General features: G+C 31.7%; 1 protein-coding gene across 1 annotated transcript; it reads right to left on the reverse strand.

Annotated features, from left to right (window-relative positions):
• Nucleotides 1–610: 610 nt before the first annotated feature.
• LOC126835650 (putative uncharacterized protein DDB_G0286901) lies at nt 611–15,291 on the reverse strand. Its single transcript, XM_050568383.1, has 6 exons — nt 15,282–15,291; nt 3,989–4,186; nt 3,089–3,229; nt 2,798–2,950; nt 2,457–2,726; nt 611–1,328 (listed from the first exon to the last, which is right to left on the reverse strand). Exons 1-6 carry the CDS (start codon nt 15,289–15,291, stop codon nt 862–864), a joined length of 1,239 nt encoding a protein of 412 aa, XP_050424340.1. The 3' UTR covers nt 611–861.
• Nucleotides 15,292–19,274: the final 3,983 nt, after the last annotated feature.

The raw sequence follows: 19,274 nt of genomic DNA on the forward strand, positions 1-19,274 counted from the left end.
GTATTATAATCGTTGACAAATGACGAATTTAACAAATTAAAAACGTTTTAAAATATTTTGCAACTATATAAAATTTATAACAATTGTAGATTATATTTTATCATGAAAACTTTTTTTTTTATTATTATCAAAAAGAATATTTACAGTGAGTACAATAAGTAAATGTGGTGAACGTTGTACACATAACATTAAGCAATTATTATCGTTAAGGAAAGACACTCACCAGTATCACCCATCCAGGAATTAATTAATTTAATAGCAAGTTATTTTAGAAGGTCTCTGGGCCATCTACTTTTAAGTCTTCTGGTAGCGTTTTCAGGTTTGAAGATCTAGGATAGTTGTTTTATTAGAGGATTAAAGTGGGAACTTGGATTAAATGGAAATATGAGTATAGAGAATTTGATAACTGGTTGAGTGTTGGTACGTTTAGGTCTTTATGTAGGTTTTTGTAAAAAAGAGTTAGAGAGGTGATTACCGAAAATGTTAGATTTTTTAGAGTCGGTGATAGCCCAAAAGTTATCCGCTTTGCATAACGGAGGAGAAGGATTTTTGTGACCAAGAAGGGATTTTGTGCTTTCCATAAAGATACATTTTTGGTAGTTGGTGCTTTAACTTTGTAAGAACTATTAGAGTCGTTTTTATGTTTTTGAATAGATTTTCTTAGTTTGTTTCTTATTTGGTTAAGTCTATAGCTTTGTCGCTGGGATATTTGTACAATAATAAAAGCTTAAAGAATCAAATATACTTTATACTGTTTCAAAACTACGACTAGCTGTTGTCTTAATATTTAACTTTCTAACTATTGAGGTTGTGTTTTGCTTATTTTGGATTCTGAATACAATTTCTTCTTAAACTAATATTCTATTTCCACCAGTTTCCGAATAGATTGCCAAAATTCATCCCGTTCGGACCTATTGCTATACCATTTGGTCCGCCGATTTTCATTCCGCCGTTACCCACTTGTACACCATTTGGCCCGCCGATTTTCATTCCGCCGTTACCCACTTGTACACCATTTGGTCCGCCGATTTTCACTCTGCCGTTACCCACTTGTAAACCATTTGGACCACCGGCTATCATTCCACCGTTACCCATAGGTACATTTACCATTCCTGCTGGACGTTTTCTGCCATTATAGTTGTTTCCGAATGATGCACCTCCAATATGAGATATATTATTTCCAGTATTAATATTCCCCATATTATTGAGTCCAGAATTAATATTCCCAATATTATTGAGTCCAGAATTAATATTCCCCGTATTATTATTTCCTGTATTTGTCATAAAGTTGTTGTTTTGATATTTGGGTTTCTTTCTTGAAATATTACCTAGTGTACAAATTGTAAAGGCTGATATTAGTTTCAGTAGTTACACACATTTTTAAATGATCTTATATTGAAGAAGGCTCCATACAGACCATTTTTGCAGTCAAAATCCATCATTTTCATTTCCATTGCACAGGCCTAACCAGTGATCCGATAAGCAATCTAAAAACATATTTGAGTTTGTCATGAAGTTTACTTAGGATCGGTCGAGGTACTTTTTTCAATTTTTAATTTTAACCCTTTCTAAATTTTATTTTAAAATGTTGAAATTTTATAAAATGTTCAAACGTGTTTTATACGTAGTAGGAACAAGATATCAAAAAAGTACGTCGACCGATCTCAAGTAAGTTTTATGACAAATTCAAATCTGATTTTATATTACTTATCGAATCACTGGTTGAGCCTGTGCGATGGAACAAAAAATGTACGTTATATTGACTAAAATGGGTTTTACTCATACACAAAATGGTTTAAATTAAAAATAATACCTTGAAGATTATAAAAATTAACCGGTTAATTTATTGACATGGTCGAAAATTATTTAAGCCAATTTTGTCTTAAATATTGCCTATACAAAACTCCTTAAAAATGGTCCGTATGGAGCCCCTTAATGTGTTCTAGTATTTTTAATCAATTATAACCAGCGTTAGACTGGGATGGGGACAGTCCATTATCGCCGTTATATTTAACTCTTTTGACCGGCTTTCTTGTCACTTTTTTACCGTTGACCATGAGTCCATCATCGCTCGAGTCTACGTTCAGGTTCTGATTTCCTAACGGATTAACGGATTAATGGTGTTATAAGGAGCCACGAAGGCAGTGTACAATGTGGTCCGTCGATCAAGATTAATAGATCACGGAAGAAACGATTTTTTGTTTAATGTGTTCTAGTATTTTTAATCAATCCTAACCCACGTTGAAAAATAAAATCTCTTATCTCTTATCACTTATATCTTATCTCTTATCACTTAACTCAAAGCAAAAGTGTAACGCGAAAATTGTGACATTACATTTCTTTTGTCCAGCCCGATAACACATTATCAATTAAAATGTGGCTGGATAGTAGATACTCGGCCTATGCTAGATTTTTTTTTAAAACCTTTAAAAAACCACAATTTTGTTTTCAATTACCTAAGTTTGTAAAGCCTTGGCCAATCCGACTATCTTCGTCTTCGTCGTAAACTGTGTGTGAAAAACTATCTCCTAAAACTACTATTCTTCCGCATCCTTGTATTCCGTCGAACACTGCTTGACTTACTCCGTTGACCTTAAGTTCACCTTTACCGTATTCGATCACTGCTTCTACGTTTGCTTTAAGTCCTGGGACTTTTTTGCCGTTGATCATCATTGCACCATTTCTAAAGTTAATGTTTACACCACCTTGGTTATAAGTTGCATATCCTGAAAATGTATGAAACTTGTTAGTTAATAATATGTGATCGTTCGACCCCAAGGCTAAATATTAGACCTACCTGTATTGTTACTGTTATTAAAGGTCATCGATTTAGGAGCGTTAGACTGGGACGAGGGCAATCCATTATCACCGTTATATTTAACTCTTTTGCCCGGCGTTCTTGTCACTTTTTTACCACCATCGCTCGAGTCTACGTTCAGGTTCTGATTTCCTAATGGATTAACCGATTAATGGTGTTTTTAGGAGCAACGAAGGTGGTGTACAATGTGGTCCGTCGATCAAGATTAATAGATCACGAAAGAAACTAAACGAAAAGTCTAAAACGATTATAATTAACAGTTTGACTCACTGCCATTGCGCCAGTCATTAAATGTCACTGGTTTTGACTGTATTTGATTTGGTCTGATTCGCTGGTTTCCATACGGACGTTTAGTGTTTTCTTGGTTTCTAACGTCTTGGTTGTTTTGCCAACCTGGATCATACCGGTTATCTAGAAAATTACAATTACCTTATGACCATGTTTTACTAGGGTAAAATTGAATACAACAATAGAATCTAATATAGCATCCCGTATGGTTGTGGATATCCTAAAATAATTTATAAAAATGTGAAAGTAATTAATGTTCATATAAGACGAATAATTACTTAGATAATTTATAAATTATTTAAATAAACTAAAATATAATGAAGAATAGTGAATAAATGTTCAAAAAACATTTTAGTAATAAAAACTCTAATTCATAGCCTCTTCCTTAATAAGAAAAAAGTCAAATTCCTTTAGGTGCCCGGACATTTGGGTTTTTTTTTGTTTTTTAAAGCACATAGATGTATAATTGCTGTGGTGTTATGTTGTTTAATAATAGCACATTTAAAAAAAAATGTATTTATTTATAAAAACATGGATAATACTATGTTATTGGGCTGGATACAAAAAATTAAATGTCTATGTTTTTCCGTGGAGAGGAGAAAATAACTAGTGGTTCTATTTTTAACGATAACCCTACAGTCACTTGGCACGAACCTCGAAGAAAAATGGTCGAAAAAAATGCAAAAAGTCTAGATTCACGGCCGGGGATTGAACAGTGAACGGGTCGTGCTAAACACACCAGACTCGGTCATTTGACGACGTGCGTTTTGTGAGTTTTGTTCATGTAAAAAAAAATGTGTTGACCAGCCTAAACACACATCTATGTTCAAATCAATGTTTACATCTAACTGCGTTTTTTTTTTTATAATAATGTCCACCTACTCTGAATTCCAAAGTTTCCATTGAGATTATTTTCATACGGTATCGTCTTAGTATTTCCTTTACCGCGTTTGTTAAGAGGTTTATTTGGCTTTACACCGCGTTCTTTGCTTTCCTCACTCGACGAGTGAATTGAACTATTGTCAATTACTGTATTTTCGCCCACCTTTTTAGCGTTCAATTTATTGTGCCGTTTAATATCTAAAATTATGGCGAAAAATAATTAAACACAATATTGTGTATAACGGTTGGAACTAAAAATGGTTTCACTTTATTTATATTTATAACTAGTTTTTTTCATCATTAAAATATATAAAAGTTTTTATTACCGTTTCCCAATGCAGCTTTGTCGGCATTTCTGAAAAAGAAAAGAGATTAATTTTCGCTCGATCTAATTAAGCGCAGCTTTAAATTGAAACAAAAATGGGTTCAATATATTTGTATAACAGATTATTCGATACACTTACGCTATGTATGTTGCTAGACATACCGAAAATATTAAATAAAAGCTCAACATTTTGTCGGTTTTATTTTCAAGTATTTTCTGGTAAAAAGTGTTTGAATACTGTGAGAAAGAGCTGGGTTAATATATAAAACATAATATGAAAATGCACAGTGTGAGGAAAAATGATTTAAAAGCAGGTAAATTCATAAGTTGTGGCACAAGTGTTTTTTTGCATTGCCGTTTCGTGTAATTATTAGTCACTTTTTATTACTTTTTTGCTGACAAAAAAAAAGGTTCATTTATTTGTTGTAGTCTTTAGTCGCCATTGTATTTGCATTGTTCCTATCGAATAAATTTGTCTGTTAGCGAAAAAATAATTTTAGCATAAGTGTACATATTGTTATTTTGTTGGAAAATAATGTAATAACCAATAGTTTTACAAAAGAAAAAAAAAAAAGGTCTAAGTTGAAATTAGTTTTTTTTTCTTTTAGACCGAAATGCTTTTAGCAAAAAAAAAGTTTCACGAAGAATAATTTAGCTACACTCTTTAAAGTGTGTCCAACATATGTTTTTCCACAGTTGTGTCCTATCCAACAGACATTATTAAAAAGAATCGTTAGGCTGTTTCGCAATACATCATTTATGTTTTAAATTTTATATAAAAAAAACTATACTGCTGTTTTTTTTTTGTATACAGCATTTTTTTCTCAATTTAAATAATTGAACCAGTAAAAAAACAATAGCAAATCATCTTTTCACAACATAAAATTATGGCTCTCTATAATTTTGTTGTTTTTTGTAATACAAATTGGGTCCGATCAAGTCATACTCGTTTGCAATCATGTGATACTATTGTGTTCACATCAAACGACGTTTTAATATTAATAATAATATCAATAATATACTAAGCCGAGCATGATTTATGTATTATGTCTGTTTTACTAAACTGGATGGTGTTCCAGCAAGTTATACCCACGGTCACATGAGATCCTATTATAATGACTTGTATCCAGACTTGTATGGCACGCGTCGTGTCGTGACCTGATGCTGTCACGTTCAGTGTGTACTAGGTTCGATACAGGATGGTCCACTTAACAAGGACACCTCTGAGTCCATTTTTTAGTCTTCATGAGTGATGGCATTTTTGAATATTGACCGATTTGAATGAAATGATTATCTGAAAAAAAAATTAAAATTCAACTCATTAAATATAATTTTAACGCATTAAAACCATTGCATTCAGAGTAGGACATAAGTTGATAATTATTAACAAATATTGAGTATTGATAAACTATAAAGCATACCAACTTAGCAATTATTAAAGAAGACAAAATCAATAGTAGAGCTTATAAAAATATTACCTATTATAAAATATATGCTAAAGTTGTAAGTAAACAGGAGTTGGGTTATAATATTCAAGTGAGAATAACTTACTTCACTACTAAGACCGATAAATAGTTGTATTAAAAAAACCCCGGTTGGTTTTAGATATATATTTTTTTTAATAACCTTTTATTGACCTAACTGAAGCCAATTTTATAATTCAAATCGTGTATACTTATTATTGTTATTGTATAGTTAGTATAGTTATATATTAGGGCTAGGAAGTACATATATACCCTGTACACTATGCATTTAAAATATTTATTCATTATATTTTTAAATATTATTTTTAAGAAAAACTTCAAAAGTTAGTAAGTTTTTTATCACATAAAGTTAAAGACTAGTCATAACCAAAAAGTCCATGCCAAAATAATTATAATATACAATTTCTTTTGGCTTTTCATCTGATAATAATAATTTATGTTATACAATAATTCTCTATTCTTCTAAAAAAAATAAAATTGGTTATAAGTTCATTACTTCATTCATTGGTACTTAAAGAAAAAAAAATATTTACTCAAAAATATGCGTTAGTATGAAAAAACCCAACACGTTATGCTAAAACAAACTATTGAGTTTGGATTCTTTAAATTGTAATTCAAATTTCTCATATAAATTTTTTTAGCCATCCAGTAAAAACATGCAAATTCACAAACTTCTGGGTCCTAATTTATTTCCTAAAATATTTTAGTTAACTCTGTGACATTTTTTGTCAACAGTATACAGAGTGATTCATTTTGGGTAAGACACTAATTTTCTCGGAAAATATAAACATTAAAAAAAAAAATTATTTCCTACACTTTTAGGTGCACATTGGACTACATTTTACAATACTGTGAAAATTTGTATCTCCAACCTTTATACAAAAAAAAAAGGGACATCACTTTTTCAAATGGCAACATATGTTTTAAATTCCATAAATATGTAGAAAAAAAATTTAAAAACATGTTATTGTTTGAATTTAAAATTTTTATCTATTTGTTCACTTGTTATGACTTTATAAAGATTTAAATTGGTGTCTATATCTCTTAATATATTCATTCGGTTCAACAAAGACAAGTAGTTTTATTACACCAGTCGTCACATAAAATAATAATTTAGTAGATGACACCCGCTGGTCAACCTTTATCTCAAAACATTTTATTGTGTTTGGTTATCGGTGTACTCGCCTTTCGGACAATGCAAGCATAAATAAGAATTTTATGGGCTACCAGTTTTTATGGGACACTGAAGAAATATGACAATATTTAAGAGAAAATGTAATATCTTTACTAAGTCATAGCTAACGAACAGCTGATGGATGAAAATTCAAAATTCAAACATGTTTTAAAAATTTTTGCCTAAAAATTTTTGGAATTAAAAACATATGTTGTCATTTGAAAAAGTGATTTTGGACCCTTTATATCGTATAAGGGATAGATATAAACATTTTCAAAGTACTAAAAAATATAGTACAATGTGTATCTAAAAAAATAGGGAAAAAATATTATTCAAAATATCAATATTTTTGGAGAGAACTAGTGTCTTATCCAAAATGAATCACCCTGTATGTTGGAAAAAATTTAACATTCGGTGGTACGTTTGAACAACGAAATGAAATAGGATAACGAATATCGTTACACAATTTTTTTTTATATACACATACATACAAAATCTGGTAACTTACCTTTTATTTCCTTATTTTAGTACCCAAGTGCAGAATTCATTTCTTTGGTCGTCGATTTGTTTTCTTATGAAGGACACGATTGGGTCGATGAGAGCCATTATTTCCCTTCATGGCCTTCTAGTCCGACAACGACTATGTTCAAGCATTTGTTTTCGACGACCATTTGCAATTTTTGGAATGAAAGCGGAACTACAAACGGTTCGATAAGAGTTTGTTGGTAAATAGATTGATGTCGAAAACATGTTAATGTAAAACAATAATATATACATTATACAGTGATAAATACTTATGAAATAAACCCAAATACTACTTGACATAAAAAAAAAAAAGAAGATGTCTCCTCATTAGAAAAATAAGAGAATCGTGGCAGGTCCAATACAACAAAAGGGTATTGTAAAAATAACATAAATCTAAATGTCTTAGAAAAGACAAACCTGAAACGGTTCACCCTGTATACAGCAACCGTGTTGTCGGCTCGCCGGATCTCTTTTGACCAACCGCTGCTGCAAAATGTGATTCGAATACCTTTTCTTTATCTAGTGATTTATTCCACGCTCGCCTGTACGATGATAATATTATATATTCTTTGGGTACATATGAGGGGGGTTTTTTTTCTTCTATTTTTGACACCCCGAGTAAGTCGTTGCCCGCGAGAAAGGTAGCCAATTAACGCGAACAACCGCTAATCGGACGTATCTGGCCGCGGGGAAATTATTATAATATTATGCTCGGTTATCCGATTAACTAACATCGTGGTTCAAAAAAAAAAAAAAACAACAATATAACAAAATAATATATTCAACGCTGTTCCGGGTCGCGCAAAGTCGTGACCTGTAAAAATAGAATTAGTTTTTACACACACACACACACACATTAGTAATTTCGCTTAAATAGATTTAGTTTAGTACATGAGGGGACAATTCTAACTTAAAAACTCATTTAACTGTGAAGAAACAAAATTTTTCAACTTTAACCCCCTCCAAAGTACCAACTAGATGAAATTTGTGATTTATAGAGTTGCTACTCGAAGGAATTGTTCTAGTATTATAAAAGTTACAGTGTATACAGACACAAAAGAAGTCCACATCATAGTAAAACCATTCCGCTTTGCATCGAAGCTAAAAATAAATTAAAATTGCTTTTGAATTTCGGATTTGTTGAAATATAGTCAAAGTTAAGCGTTTTTTTTTTAAATTTTCATCAAAATATTTTACTTGGGTACACATCTTGTATTATTTTAATAATTTTTATGAGACTTTGAAGTGTCCTAAATTGGGTTTTTTTTTAAAAATCCTGTCTTCCGGATTCCCATCACTAAATTTCAAGACACTCGTTTTCTTTATTTCAGTCTCAAATGTGTCAAAATAATACAGCATGTTCTTACAAGTAATGTAAAATTATGTATTTTTTTTTTACATATATGTATATACGTTTTTAACAATTTAGAATACAAGGTGTGCATAGGCGCAATTAGGGGGGAATTAGTGGTTAGAGGATATAAGCAACCTCATTTTTTAAAATTAGCATTCTATACAATTTTTTGTGTTTATGTATTAAGAGCTTTACTTATAAAAATGTTTAATATTAAAAAACCAATTACTTTTTTCCGATTTGACGCCTGTATTTTTTGTTCAGTATAGTTTATCAACATCGGATGGCTCTCACACTTCTCATTATATTGGCTTATGTTCCAATTCATTGAGTTCTGCATCTTTAGAACGTTCGTTTTTTGCTTTGAGACTTACAGATTTGTCAATATCATGTGTGGAAAAAGATGAGACCAATTTAATTAACATAAATTATATATTACAGACACAATTGCAGAACAAGATGGGCGTATAACTCTTGTATAAAATACCTGTAAATTATATTAATTTTTATTATTTTTTGTTATACAATTAAAATGTTAATAAACTAAAGTGTTAAATATTAATAAGGCATTTAAATATATATGTTTCCATTTAAGTTTTTAAAAGTTGAAAGATAACTGAAAAAAAATGTATAAATTAAAATACTGTCTAATATTGTAAAACAACATGAAGTAATATTGTGTTTTTCAAAAAGGTGAAACGACTACAAGCAAGATTTACCAAAATAGGATTTTCGACTGAGTTCTGTATGAGAATTTCAAGTAAAATTAATTATTACTTGGTTATTTTTAAATTATGTTTACACTGATTAATTGCGTTTAATGTTCGTTAAATATTCGCTAAGATAAATTTGTAACTAAAGACTGATCGAATTAATCATATTGTATTTTACTATGTGTTGAGAGTATAAAAAATCAAATGTATAAAAACACACAGGTATTAAAAAAAAAAAACGATTCACACTCTTCTGAATTTGCATCTGAAATTACATTGTAAAATATTATGTAATTTATCATGCAATAAAATAAATCACCGTCAGGCAGAAATCACAGTGCCAAGTTACAATAATAATTGTTAAGTAAGTAGGTAGCATAACCAAGAAAATATTATAATAGTATACACCATATTATGGTATTCTCGGTAAAGTTAAGCGTCTGACACCTGTTGAAATATTCAAATGAATCTCGTTAGGTCGTCGATGGCTTCTTAACGTTTTAAATGTTCTTGCGGATTTTTTTATTATTTAAATAACTTTTATTTTATTTTTTTGAAGAAACGACGATGACCATTATTTTGTTATTATATTATTTACAGCACTTGAATTCAAGGCGAACGAAGGTCCTCTACTACTTTTGATATTTCAAGTGTTTACCATCAAAGTATAATGCAATTTTGATCTTGTCACGTTGGATATTGAGCTGTTAACGAGGAGAAAGGTGTTGAAATGAAAAATAAAATGGACGAGCTGTTGATAATAACAGGTAAGTCAAATTTGTCAATTATTATTAATGTGTTTCCAATTGCGGCCAATTACAATTATTATTGGTTCTATCTGGGAACTGGCATCACCGAGAGCAGTCACGATCCTTAGTCGAACAAACTGTTATTCTTATTGTTACTATATTATACCTAGTCTGGGTTATAAAAAATATATTCATATCTGGATCATTCTATACAGGCTGCCCGGGAAAAAAATATATGTGATCTGGCGGTATCGTTTGTTATATTCTATAAGATAGTCATTAAAGATATTATTATTATAATAACAGTATATAGTACTATTGTTCATTGTGCACTCTCATAACAACACATTTACAATAACAACATTTTAAATTGGAAATGCGATAATTCTTGGCGATATTTTAAGTAGACGAAGAACTGTTGTATTTATTTAGATAGTTTCTCCTGTTAAACTGCAAATTTTGTACAGGTACAATTTTTTGAAGTATTCGGTAATTTTATAACTAAAAATAGTTTAAATTGCGATTGTTTTATGAGAAAATTAGTGTCCTACGTCAAACGGATCGCCCTGTATATTGTCCCTCGTAAATAATTTGAGAATGACCGTTTTGGTTTATTTGCAATGTATAAGCTTAAAAAGCTAGCTACCCTTTTGGCACGTTAGGCAATGCTATTGTTTCCATAATAAAAGCCCACCAATGAAAACCGATCATACTATATACTATATTGTTGTCATACAACCGCCACTTGTGGTCCAGTCGCCTTTTTCTTGTCAAAAGCGGTAATATTATTACAACGGTTGCCCGGCATTATTGTCCTAGGTGGAAAAATAGGGTCTAAATATGTACCAATGCGAGTGAATTTTTTTTTCCGTTTCTATTAACCGTGACAATACAGGGTTGCTGGGACGTCCTCCCTGCTAAAAGCCACAGCCAATGACCGTCGATTAGGGTTGTCCCTGGGGGGCAGGTATCGACCACCCTCGTCAAAAACCGGTAGTGTCTTAGACACGGTGCTGCACAGAGTTTGTGGTTTTTGCGAAATCACTGTGTAATTGTGGTTAAAAAGAAAATAATAAACTATGCTTTATAACCGACCTGAGAACGCCAAAGAAAAAAAAAATTGGTCTTGCAGACGATCCATTCAAGTATATGTAATATGTACAATAGTCGTGGACAGAACAAAATTATTATTGCGTAAAACGGTTGATATATTTCACAGGCTCAGAAAGCCATCTATTTAGATTACCATCTATTATAGTGTTATAATACTAGCAAAGGCATAACCGGTTACTCGGTTCGTAAATTAGCTCCTTATTCATTACTTAAATGTATAGAAACTGCAAAGGCTCGTTATTTTGGTAACACAATAATAGCAAAACGTAGAAATGTTGTAAACTTAAATCTACTAAGAGGACTCATTTTATTAACCCTTCTAATGCCAATTTTTTCTCCATTTTATAGTATAAATTGTATTTATATAAATTAAATTATCAGGAATTTGGGAAAAATAGGTAAAAAAGTATATTATATCGATAACATTATAAGATCTGGTAGACAGCATAACTGTTGTGTGCCGGCTAAATTAAAAGTGATTTTTCTGAAAAATTAAACTATGTTATAAACATCATGATGCATTTCTGTTACAACCAGCACCGAAGGGTTAACTTATGTGGTATAGCATTTTTTTTCTCCAAACTGAGTTAGAATTGTTCTTTGTTTTTCCTTTTATGAATATTTTTGATTGTACATCACTTGAACCACACTAAACCACAGCAGATTTTTACATTTGATGAAAACATTTAACACCAATATAATATTATCGTTTAGACGATGAAATTATAAGTGAAAAATATTATCAAGATTATATTTATAATTTTAGTAAAAAATGGATAAAGTATCTAAAACGTGTAAATTGAAAATTATCAATTTGATAAAAAGTTTACTTGTCAATAAAAAGAATGGCACTTTATAAATTTTAATCGATTTTTTTTTAACTGCGTTTATGCAGTAAGCTCAACCGACCTTGTCAAGATTATACGATGGGAAAAGGTCAGTACATCTTTATCTTTATACCGTCTTGAATCGAATGAACCTATCTAGACAGTCCGTCACAACATGTCCAATCATCTGGCAATCGCTGCCACCGTCTTGTGTGTCTTTCTTTTTCTATCGGTTCATTCAGAGTAACCGAATAGCGCTCTATTATGACTTGGTATAAGTTCATTGGCGGACTTAAACTATTGGCCAGGTTGCAATTTCACTCACGCCTAATGTGTCTTACCTAACTAGTGTGTGTGTAAACAAGATTAATAGCGTTTCTGGCGTGTAAAGTCGTTCATAAATTCGTCGGGTTTTTTAATATAAAATATGATATACTTGGTAAAAAAAAAAAAAGGCAGTAGGTACAACGCTGTCCGACTCGGCTATTCGATAACAGAGCGCAGTGCGGTTATGACCGACGAAATACGATCCAGCTGTCGAGTATTGTGGAGCAGATTGTAAGTATAAAAATATGTTCAAAGATATAAACCTTAGACGACCCGGTCTCGATTTTCATCAACCCAATACTTGTGACCTCACGTCCACGCCGTGTCTTCGGACATACACACTGCGACTGTAAAACAATGAGAGTGCATATAAGATAATAATATGTAAAGTATAAGTATCTAAGAACTAGTATCTATGTAATTTCTGGAATGTACTTACTATACGTGCACCCTGGTGGAAAAATTGGAAAAAGTAATGTCTATACCAGCAAAGCCGAAAAATGTACATAGATATCTTAACCAAGGATAACAGCAAGACTTCTTATTCTTAATGAAAAATTTTAATTAAATATATATATACATATATTTGTTGTCATTTGAATTTTAAAAATGTTCAAAGAGCTCTGGAAGACACTAAAGAAATTAGTTTTATAATATACCTATTGTACTACCAATTTTTTAAAATTATTAAATTGTTATTATTTCAAGACGTATCGAGTGTCTTAATACAATTTATACTTTACCATTTCAGTTTAAAAAGTTGATAGTCTCTATAAAATACAACAAAAAGATTTTAATATAAATATTGTCTAATATTGTAAGACGGCATAAACGAAAAATGCAATTATTTTAAAAGAAAATTGGCATAGGGCGTTAAAATATTCCCCATTAATCATTATAAGAAAATGTAAAGTTTTTTTATTGATTGACAAATTGAAAATATATGCAATTATTACTTAGGAAAGGCAAGGCATAAGGAAGTAGACATTATTGAAATATCTCATGATACCGAGGCTGAAAGACGGTGAAGACAGATATAGATGTATAGAGGTATGTCGAAGGCAGAGAGTCCATATATATATATATATATATATATATATATATATATATATATATATATATATATTACTTTGACAAAACCATAAAAAAACAATTTTAATTCTTATGCACTATACTTTTTTAAATTTGTGAATACCAATTTTTCCACCAACGGTAAGAGTTTTAATTTAACAAATTTGACTCTTTTCATAAATAAAATGACAAACTTAAATTTTTTCATTCAGGAAATTACTGAATCCTAAACGGGATTGTGATGAAAACCGAAACTACTTTACCAATATATTATTATTATGACTTTTAAACAAACGTTTGTGAAAATATATAAATAAACTATCAATAGGGACTTTGTTTCCTGACTTCACAATCGCCATAATAAAATTAACTATCATACGAATTGACTCCTTTCAAAAGTAATTTTTAAAAATATCGTGACAGCTGTAAAAGTTAAGAAAGGAGTAGATAAAAAACCAGAACGATTAAATATCAACCGAATATTTAGATGGATTTAGCTGATCGATAAGTTACCAACAGCTACAATACAATGTGTATAATATACTTATTAGGAAATCATACCGCAAAAATAGAAAGACAAGTAATTTATGTAAAAAATATATATAATAAGTAGAAGAGTTACTTAATACAGCAATCATCTCAATAATGATACATGTGTGGTTTTTTTTAAGTAAAACAAATTGAACCACTTATTTCGGTTTCCATGAAATCCTACCCGAGTTGCTTACCGACTAGTGTTCAGTAATTTGCCATTCCCTTATAAGAAGCCAAGTGTTATCCCATTAAAATAGTTTTAGCTATCTTGTTCGTTTTAAAATATATTTCAGCCATCTCCGGCAAGCAACGGCGGTGTGTATTTTATATAATTTTAAATAGGAAGCCTTTATGTAATTATACCCATTGACTATGTCCTATATCACCGCCCTAAGACCGCCGTGATTAGTCATTCTAAAGATTAGACATTAAAGACTACTCCAAGAAACAAACACAATATTCTCAGAAATTGTAAATTACCACCTAACACGCAGTCGAGTTCTGTGCACCATTTAAAGTTTACAAGTTAAATTTCAAAATTAAGATCAAACGTTTTGGGCTAGCCACAGTAATAATAATAATAATAATTTAAAATTTAAATAACACTTGAATGAAAATATTTACAATAATAACAAAACCCAATAAACAATGAATTTAGTATTAGAAAACAAATCATTGTGAATTTTACACCGATGTTGTCTCTGTGGGTTTAATGTTAGTCATAACATTCTCAAAAACTTCTTTTGAAAAACTCAAATACTTCCTAACTTGGTATTCTTCAAAGCTATAACACCAACTGGCAGGACCATTGTATGGTATGACAACAAAACTTACTGTGGAATAAAAAAAGAGAAATACATGAAGATATTGATGGATGTAAGACCACAGACATTTCTATTAATTAAACCCAAGTAAATGGAGTTGCTTATTCCAATTTAACGGCGCTGTAGGTATACATTTTTTTGTCCAAATTGGGTCGGCCAGCAAAATCCAAAATTATCTACCCGTCAACATATCATTATTTACAGCCGGCGTGGAAAGCAACCGTCATTGCATTTTTTATTTATTCTCGGTTTTATTTTTTAATTCACACTCACTTTTGCGCATGTATACGGTATTAGCATTCCTACACTACACACACACACATGGTCTTACACCAATTGACCGTTAAGCAATTTCAGCCATAAGCCACACGAATGGTATAGCGTTGCACACATAAGCGCGTAGACACCAATGATTTATTGCACGGGAAGAGAAACGTTTTGTTTTTTTTTTTTTATCCATTTGGAAATCGGTTCGACTTAAATATCACACGTACACCCATTACATTATATAAACACAGACACACACTTGAGAAGGGGATGGTGGTGGCGGTGGTGGTGGTCCATGTCGAACTGGTTCCCGGATATAAATTTTGTCACCCCCTCCCGTCGCCCTTACCCCTTTGGTGTGTTTCTCACGGACACCCCCGCACAAACACCCGTGTTTAAGTACATGTATTTGCATAACCGACACCCTATACATTTAGTATAATATTATATTAATACCTGTATAATGTGCGGCCGCCGGACTCTTCCAAGACCTGTTCCAATGCCTATGTCCTATTGAATAACACACAACTCAGTATTGATACAATATCGATTCCGGACATTCGACTCCTCGGCGGCCTAAGCCAGAGCAAGCTACTATAGGAACTGTAAAACTAAAAATAGTGTTTTTAAAATAACAGAATTAGTTTTTTTTTTTTTAATAAAACTAAGGTATTCAATATAATCAGTGTAATATATTTTATATAGAAACAACACATATTTTTGTATACCTAATGGATGTTTAATGCAATTATTTAAATTTAAAACATAAACAAGTAACTTCTAATATTATAATGGTTCTAGTGTGAATGAATACATTAATATAGTTTATTACATCACAATTTCTAATATCGTGTGTGATAGACATTATTCATGGACTGTTTCGCCCATTTGACCACACGAATTATAGTATGTTTTATACTTGTTAGTATTGCAATGATATTAATTATAATACCGTTTAAACAATATAGAAATGGACAGATTTACATTTGAGTACATACAATTTCAATTTAATTCCTCTACTCTTCTCACGTAGGTACAATAACGGCTTACTACTAAAGTATTGACTTTAGGAAAAACATATTTAATTGTTTTTAGAGTTAGTCATCATCATCATCGACTACTGCGGTTGTCGACCGGTCACAATTGTCTATGGATTATTTTGAATTTATATAGGTACTAAAATAAAATATATCTATGTGTTTTATAACGATAATTATAGATAGCTATTTGCTTGGAGAAAACTAGTGGAGCATCTTTTAAGTAGAAATAATAACGTTTAATCGTAAATAATAAAACAATACAATTTTTGGGCAATCGCTCAAGAAGTACCATTTTAGGTCTTGGACAGTATTGTGAAACAGTCGTTTACAAGATCACCTGTATTCGACAACAGCTATTAATTTCTGATGAACGTCTTCAATGCACGACCCTTAGCACCCTTAGTGAGCCGTACACAATTATTACACGGGGGCCATCCCCTTAAACGTCTAACATCCCGGACAAATCGATGCAACAGTTTCACATGGCCAGCATAATCGTTGCACCCCCCCAAACGGTGCCGGTAGGTACCGCTGCCCCGGGGTCGGTTGTTTTTGAATAGGTCGGAAAAAGAAATCGCAGCCCTTTACAAAAGGGTTTTGCACTTGCGGGTCGGTCCCACGATAACCCACAGCGGCCGCCCGAAAAGGGTGACTTTTTTCGAAAAATTCCAATTTTTTCCAAAAACGACAACAATGCTTGGAAATGCTTTTTGCAAAATGGGGATAACGACGCGGTCGCAGAACTTGCAAGAGGACAATCGACAAGGTCTGCAAATAGGATTGAGCATTTTTATCGGGAATACCCGCACAATAGACACACAAGTTTAAGGATCTAGTCCTTTCTCAGGACATTGTCGTATTGTTGTTGTAGTTGCCTTTTTGTGTTTTGCACAATCCACGTTGGCCGATTTATAGCTCAGACTTGGAGCTGCGAGGTATTGTAGTTTAACAATAAAGGTATATACTTTTTTTTGAAATCTGCAAAATATGTTGTTATTTCTCATCGTCTAACGCTTTTGCCCTGGCCCTTTCTCCTTTGGTTCACATGACTATATGATTTAGTTACTACATTGACATAAACGAAGAAGAAAAAAATTGCTCACTTGCATGTGTAACCGTTTCGATCCTATCCCGTTGCATCCCTAAGGGGCTAGCTACTTTTTAACGGTTAATATTTCATTTCCTGACAAAATGGGATTTTAAAATTTAGACATTTTCACAATATTAAAAAAAATATTTATCTAACAATATATTTTTTCTGTATGGAAATAACTGATTAAATTTCTTGTACACTAACTGTAGTTATTTGTTATGCAAAAAATCTAAGTCAACTAAGTAACTGAGCAGAATTTTGGCAATCAATCGCTGTGCACAAAATCTCCAATTTGAAAATTATACTTAATGGGACACCATCTGTAAAAAGTGCAGTGATAATAATAAAAGTACATTAACAAACTTGACTCATCACTGACATTGCATATTGTTTCACACAACAAAATTACCACCGTACATATTATTATACTATAACAACAGCTATTATACGATGCCAGTGTAATAAAAACACATTGAAATAATACAGTTATTCCTGGTCGCCCAGATAATAAATGTTAACTGTGTGAACTTGGTGGAAGTTATGATCTATGTAAACCACCAGTTGGTACGCATTATTATATAATATAAATCTGTATATATTTTGGATTTTTTTTACGGTTAAAATTTCAATTTCCTATATCCGATAATGAATTCATACAATCAATTAACGCGCCACTGTATATGACATTGGAATCGGCGTGACGTTGATAAAAACCGTTTCCGGCGTTTGTTTTTTTAAGACTAGTTGTGTTTTTATTGTACAGAACAACAGCTAATAAATTAAACAGGCAGACAACTTTAAGTATATTAATAAACTAAAAGATCAATGTAGCCCGAAAATAATTGTTTATAAAAATTTCAGACTCGAAACGCGAAAAATTCCCAATCCATTTCTCTAAACTTAAACTAAAATACATTTCTGCTGTGATAAGAGTTTCAAAAAATCAAGTCTTAATCACTCATTAATTATCTATTCGACTTTAAGTCAATACCAAATTACAATAATATAGACTATATATTATATACCGACTGAGTTCTTCGAACACCCTACACAAGTTTACTCTTAAAATATTGGCATTTTACAAACCGACATACATCTGACAACAAGTAATCACGCCTAAAGTAATTCAATTAATTCAGTGCAGCAAGAATACTCAAATGAAACGATTAGTCAGCAGTAATTAGCATAATGACTGCTGAGCACATACATCAACAGAATGAACTATTTTATATTTATGTTTCTGTCGTCGATAAAATAAACCAAGACTATTGTGGTTTATTGTAAATATACCTAAAAAAATTAACTGTTAAGTTCAATTTCAAGTGTAGAGATTCCTGGGGATTTTTTGTTTTAAGGAGCTAATTTTCCAGAACCGTCGTTTGGCTTATGTAAAATTGGTTTACTATTTGCTAAACATATTAGCACCGGTCAAAAAATCCTAAAACGGCGCCCGACTAACTATACTGTTGTACCGAGTGATTGGAAGAATTTTTGTTTTCATCATCTTTACAGTTGAAGTTTGAAAATCAAAAGATGTTAGCCACATAATCAGTTAGGTAAGGGTAATTTGTAATGCAGATTATTGGGAAATTATTCGCTACTAATATCAGTATAAGTCTACAAAAAAAAAGGATATAATTAAAAAAACTAAAACGGTGTAAACCAAAAGGGTATAAATAAAAGTTTGCCACTGTACCTAATACCTAACCTAACTCACCCCAGCACCGTTGCACCGACCGCAGCATTTATGGGCCGGTGTAATGGAAGTAAGTACACGGTGCAGTGCTGCACACACGGCGAGGCGTTGCAGTTTAGTGCATACACAAGTAAAACCGCAAATTCTTTAAACCCGTTAGAGGGCGTCTG

Source organism: Adelges cooleyi, unplaced genomic scaffold (genome assembly GCF_023614345.1).
Source record: "Adelges cooleyi isolate 19-005CV unplaced genomic scaffold, UGA_ACOO_1.1 ACOO_flye_CR_arks_rails_tigmint_CR_PRNA_1, whole genome shotgun sequence".
Classification (NCBI taxonomy): domain Eukaryota; kingdom Metazoa; phylum Arthropoda; class Insecta; order Hemiptera; family Adelgidae; genus Adelges; species Adelges cooleyi.

Bases quoted from the DNA above. Each gene is read 5' to 3' on its own strand.
- LOC126835650 (XM_050568383.1), bottom strand. The intron at 3,230-3,988 runs GTAGGTGGACAT...GTAATTTTCTAG, and splicing joins TGGAAACTTTGGAATTCAGA to ATAACCGGTATGATCCAGGT. The intron at 1,329-2,456 runs GTAATTGAAAAC...TTTGTACACTAG, and splicing joins CCAAGGCTTTACAAACTTAG to GTAATATTTCAAGAAAGAAA.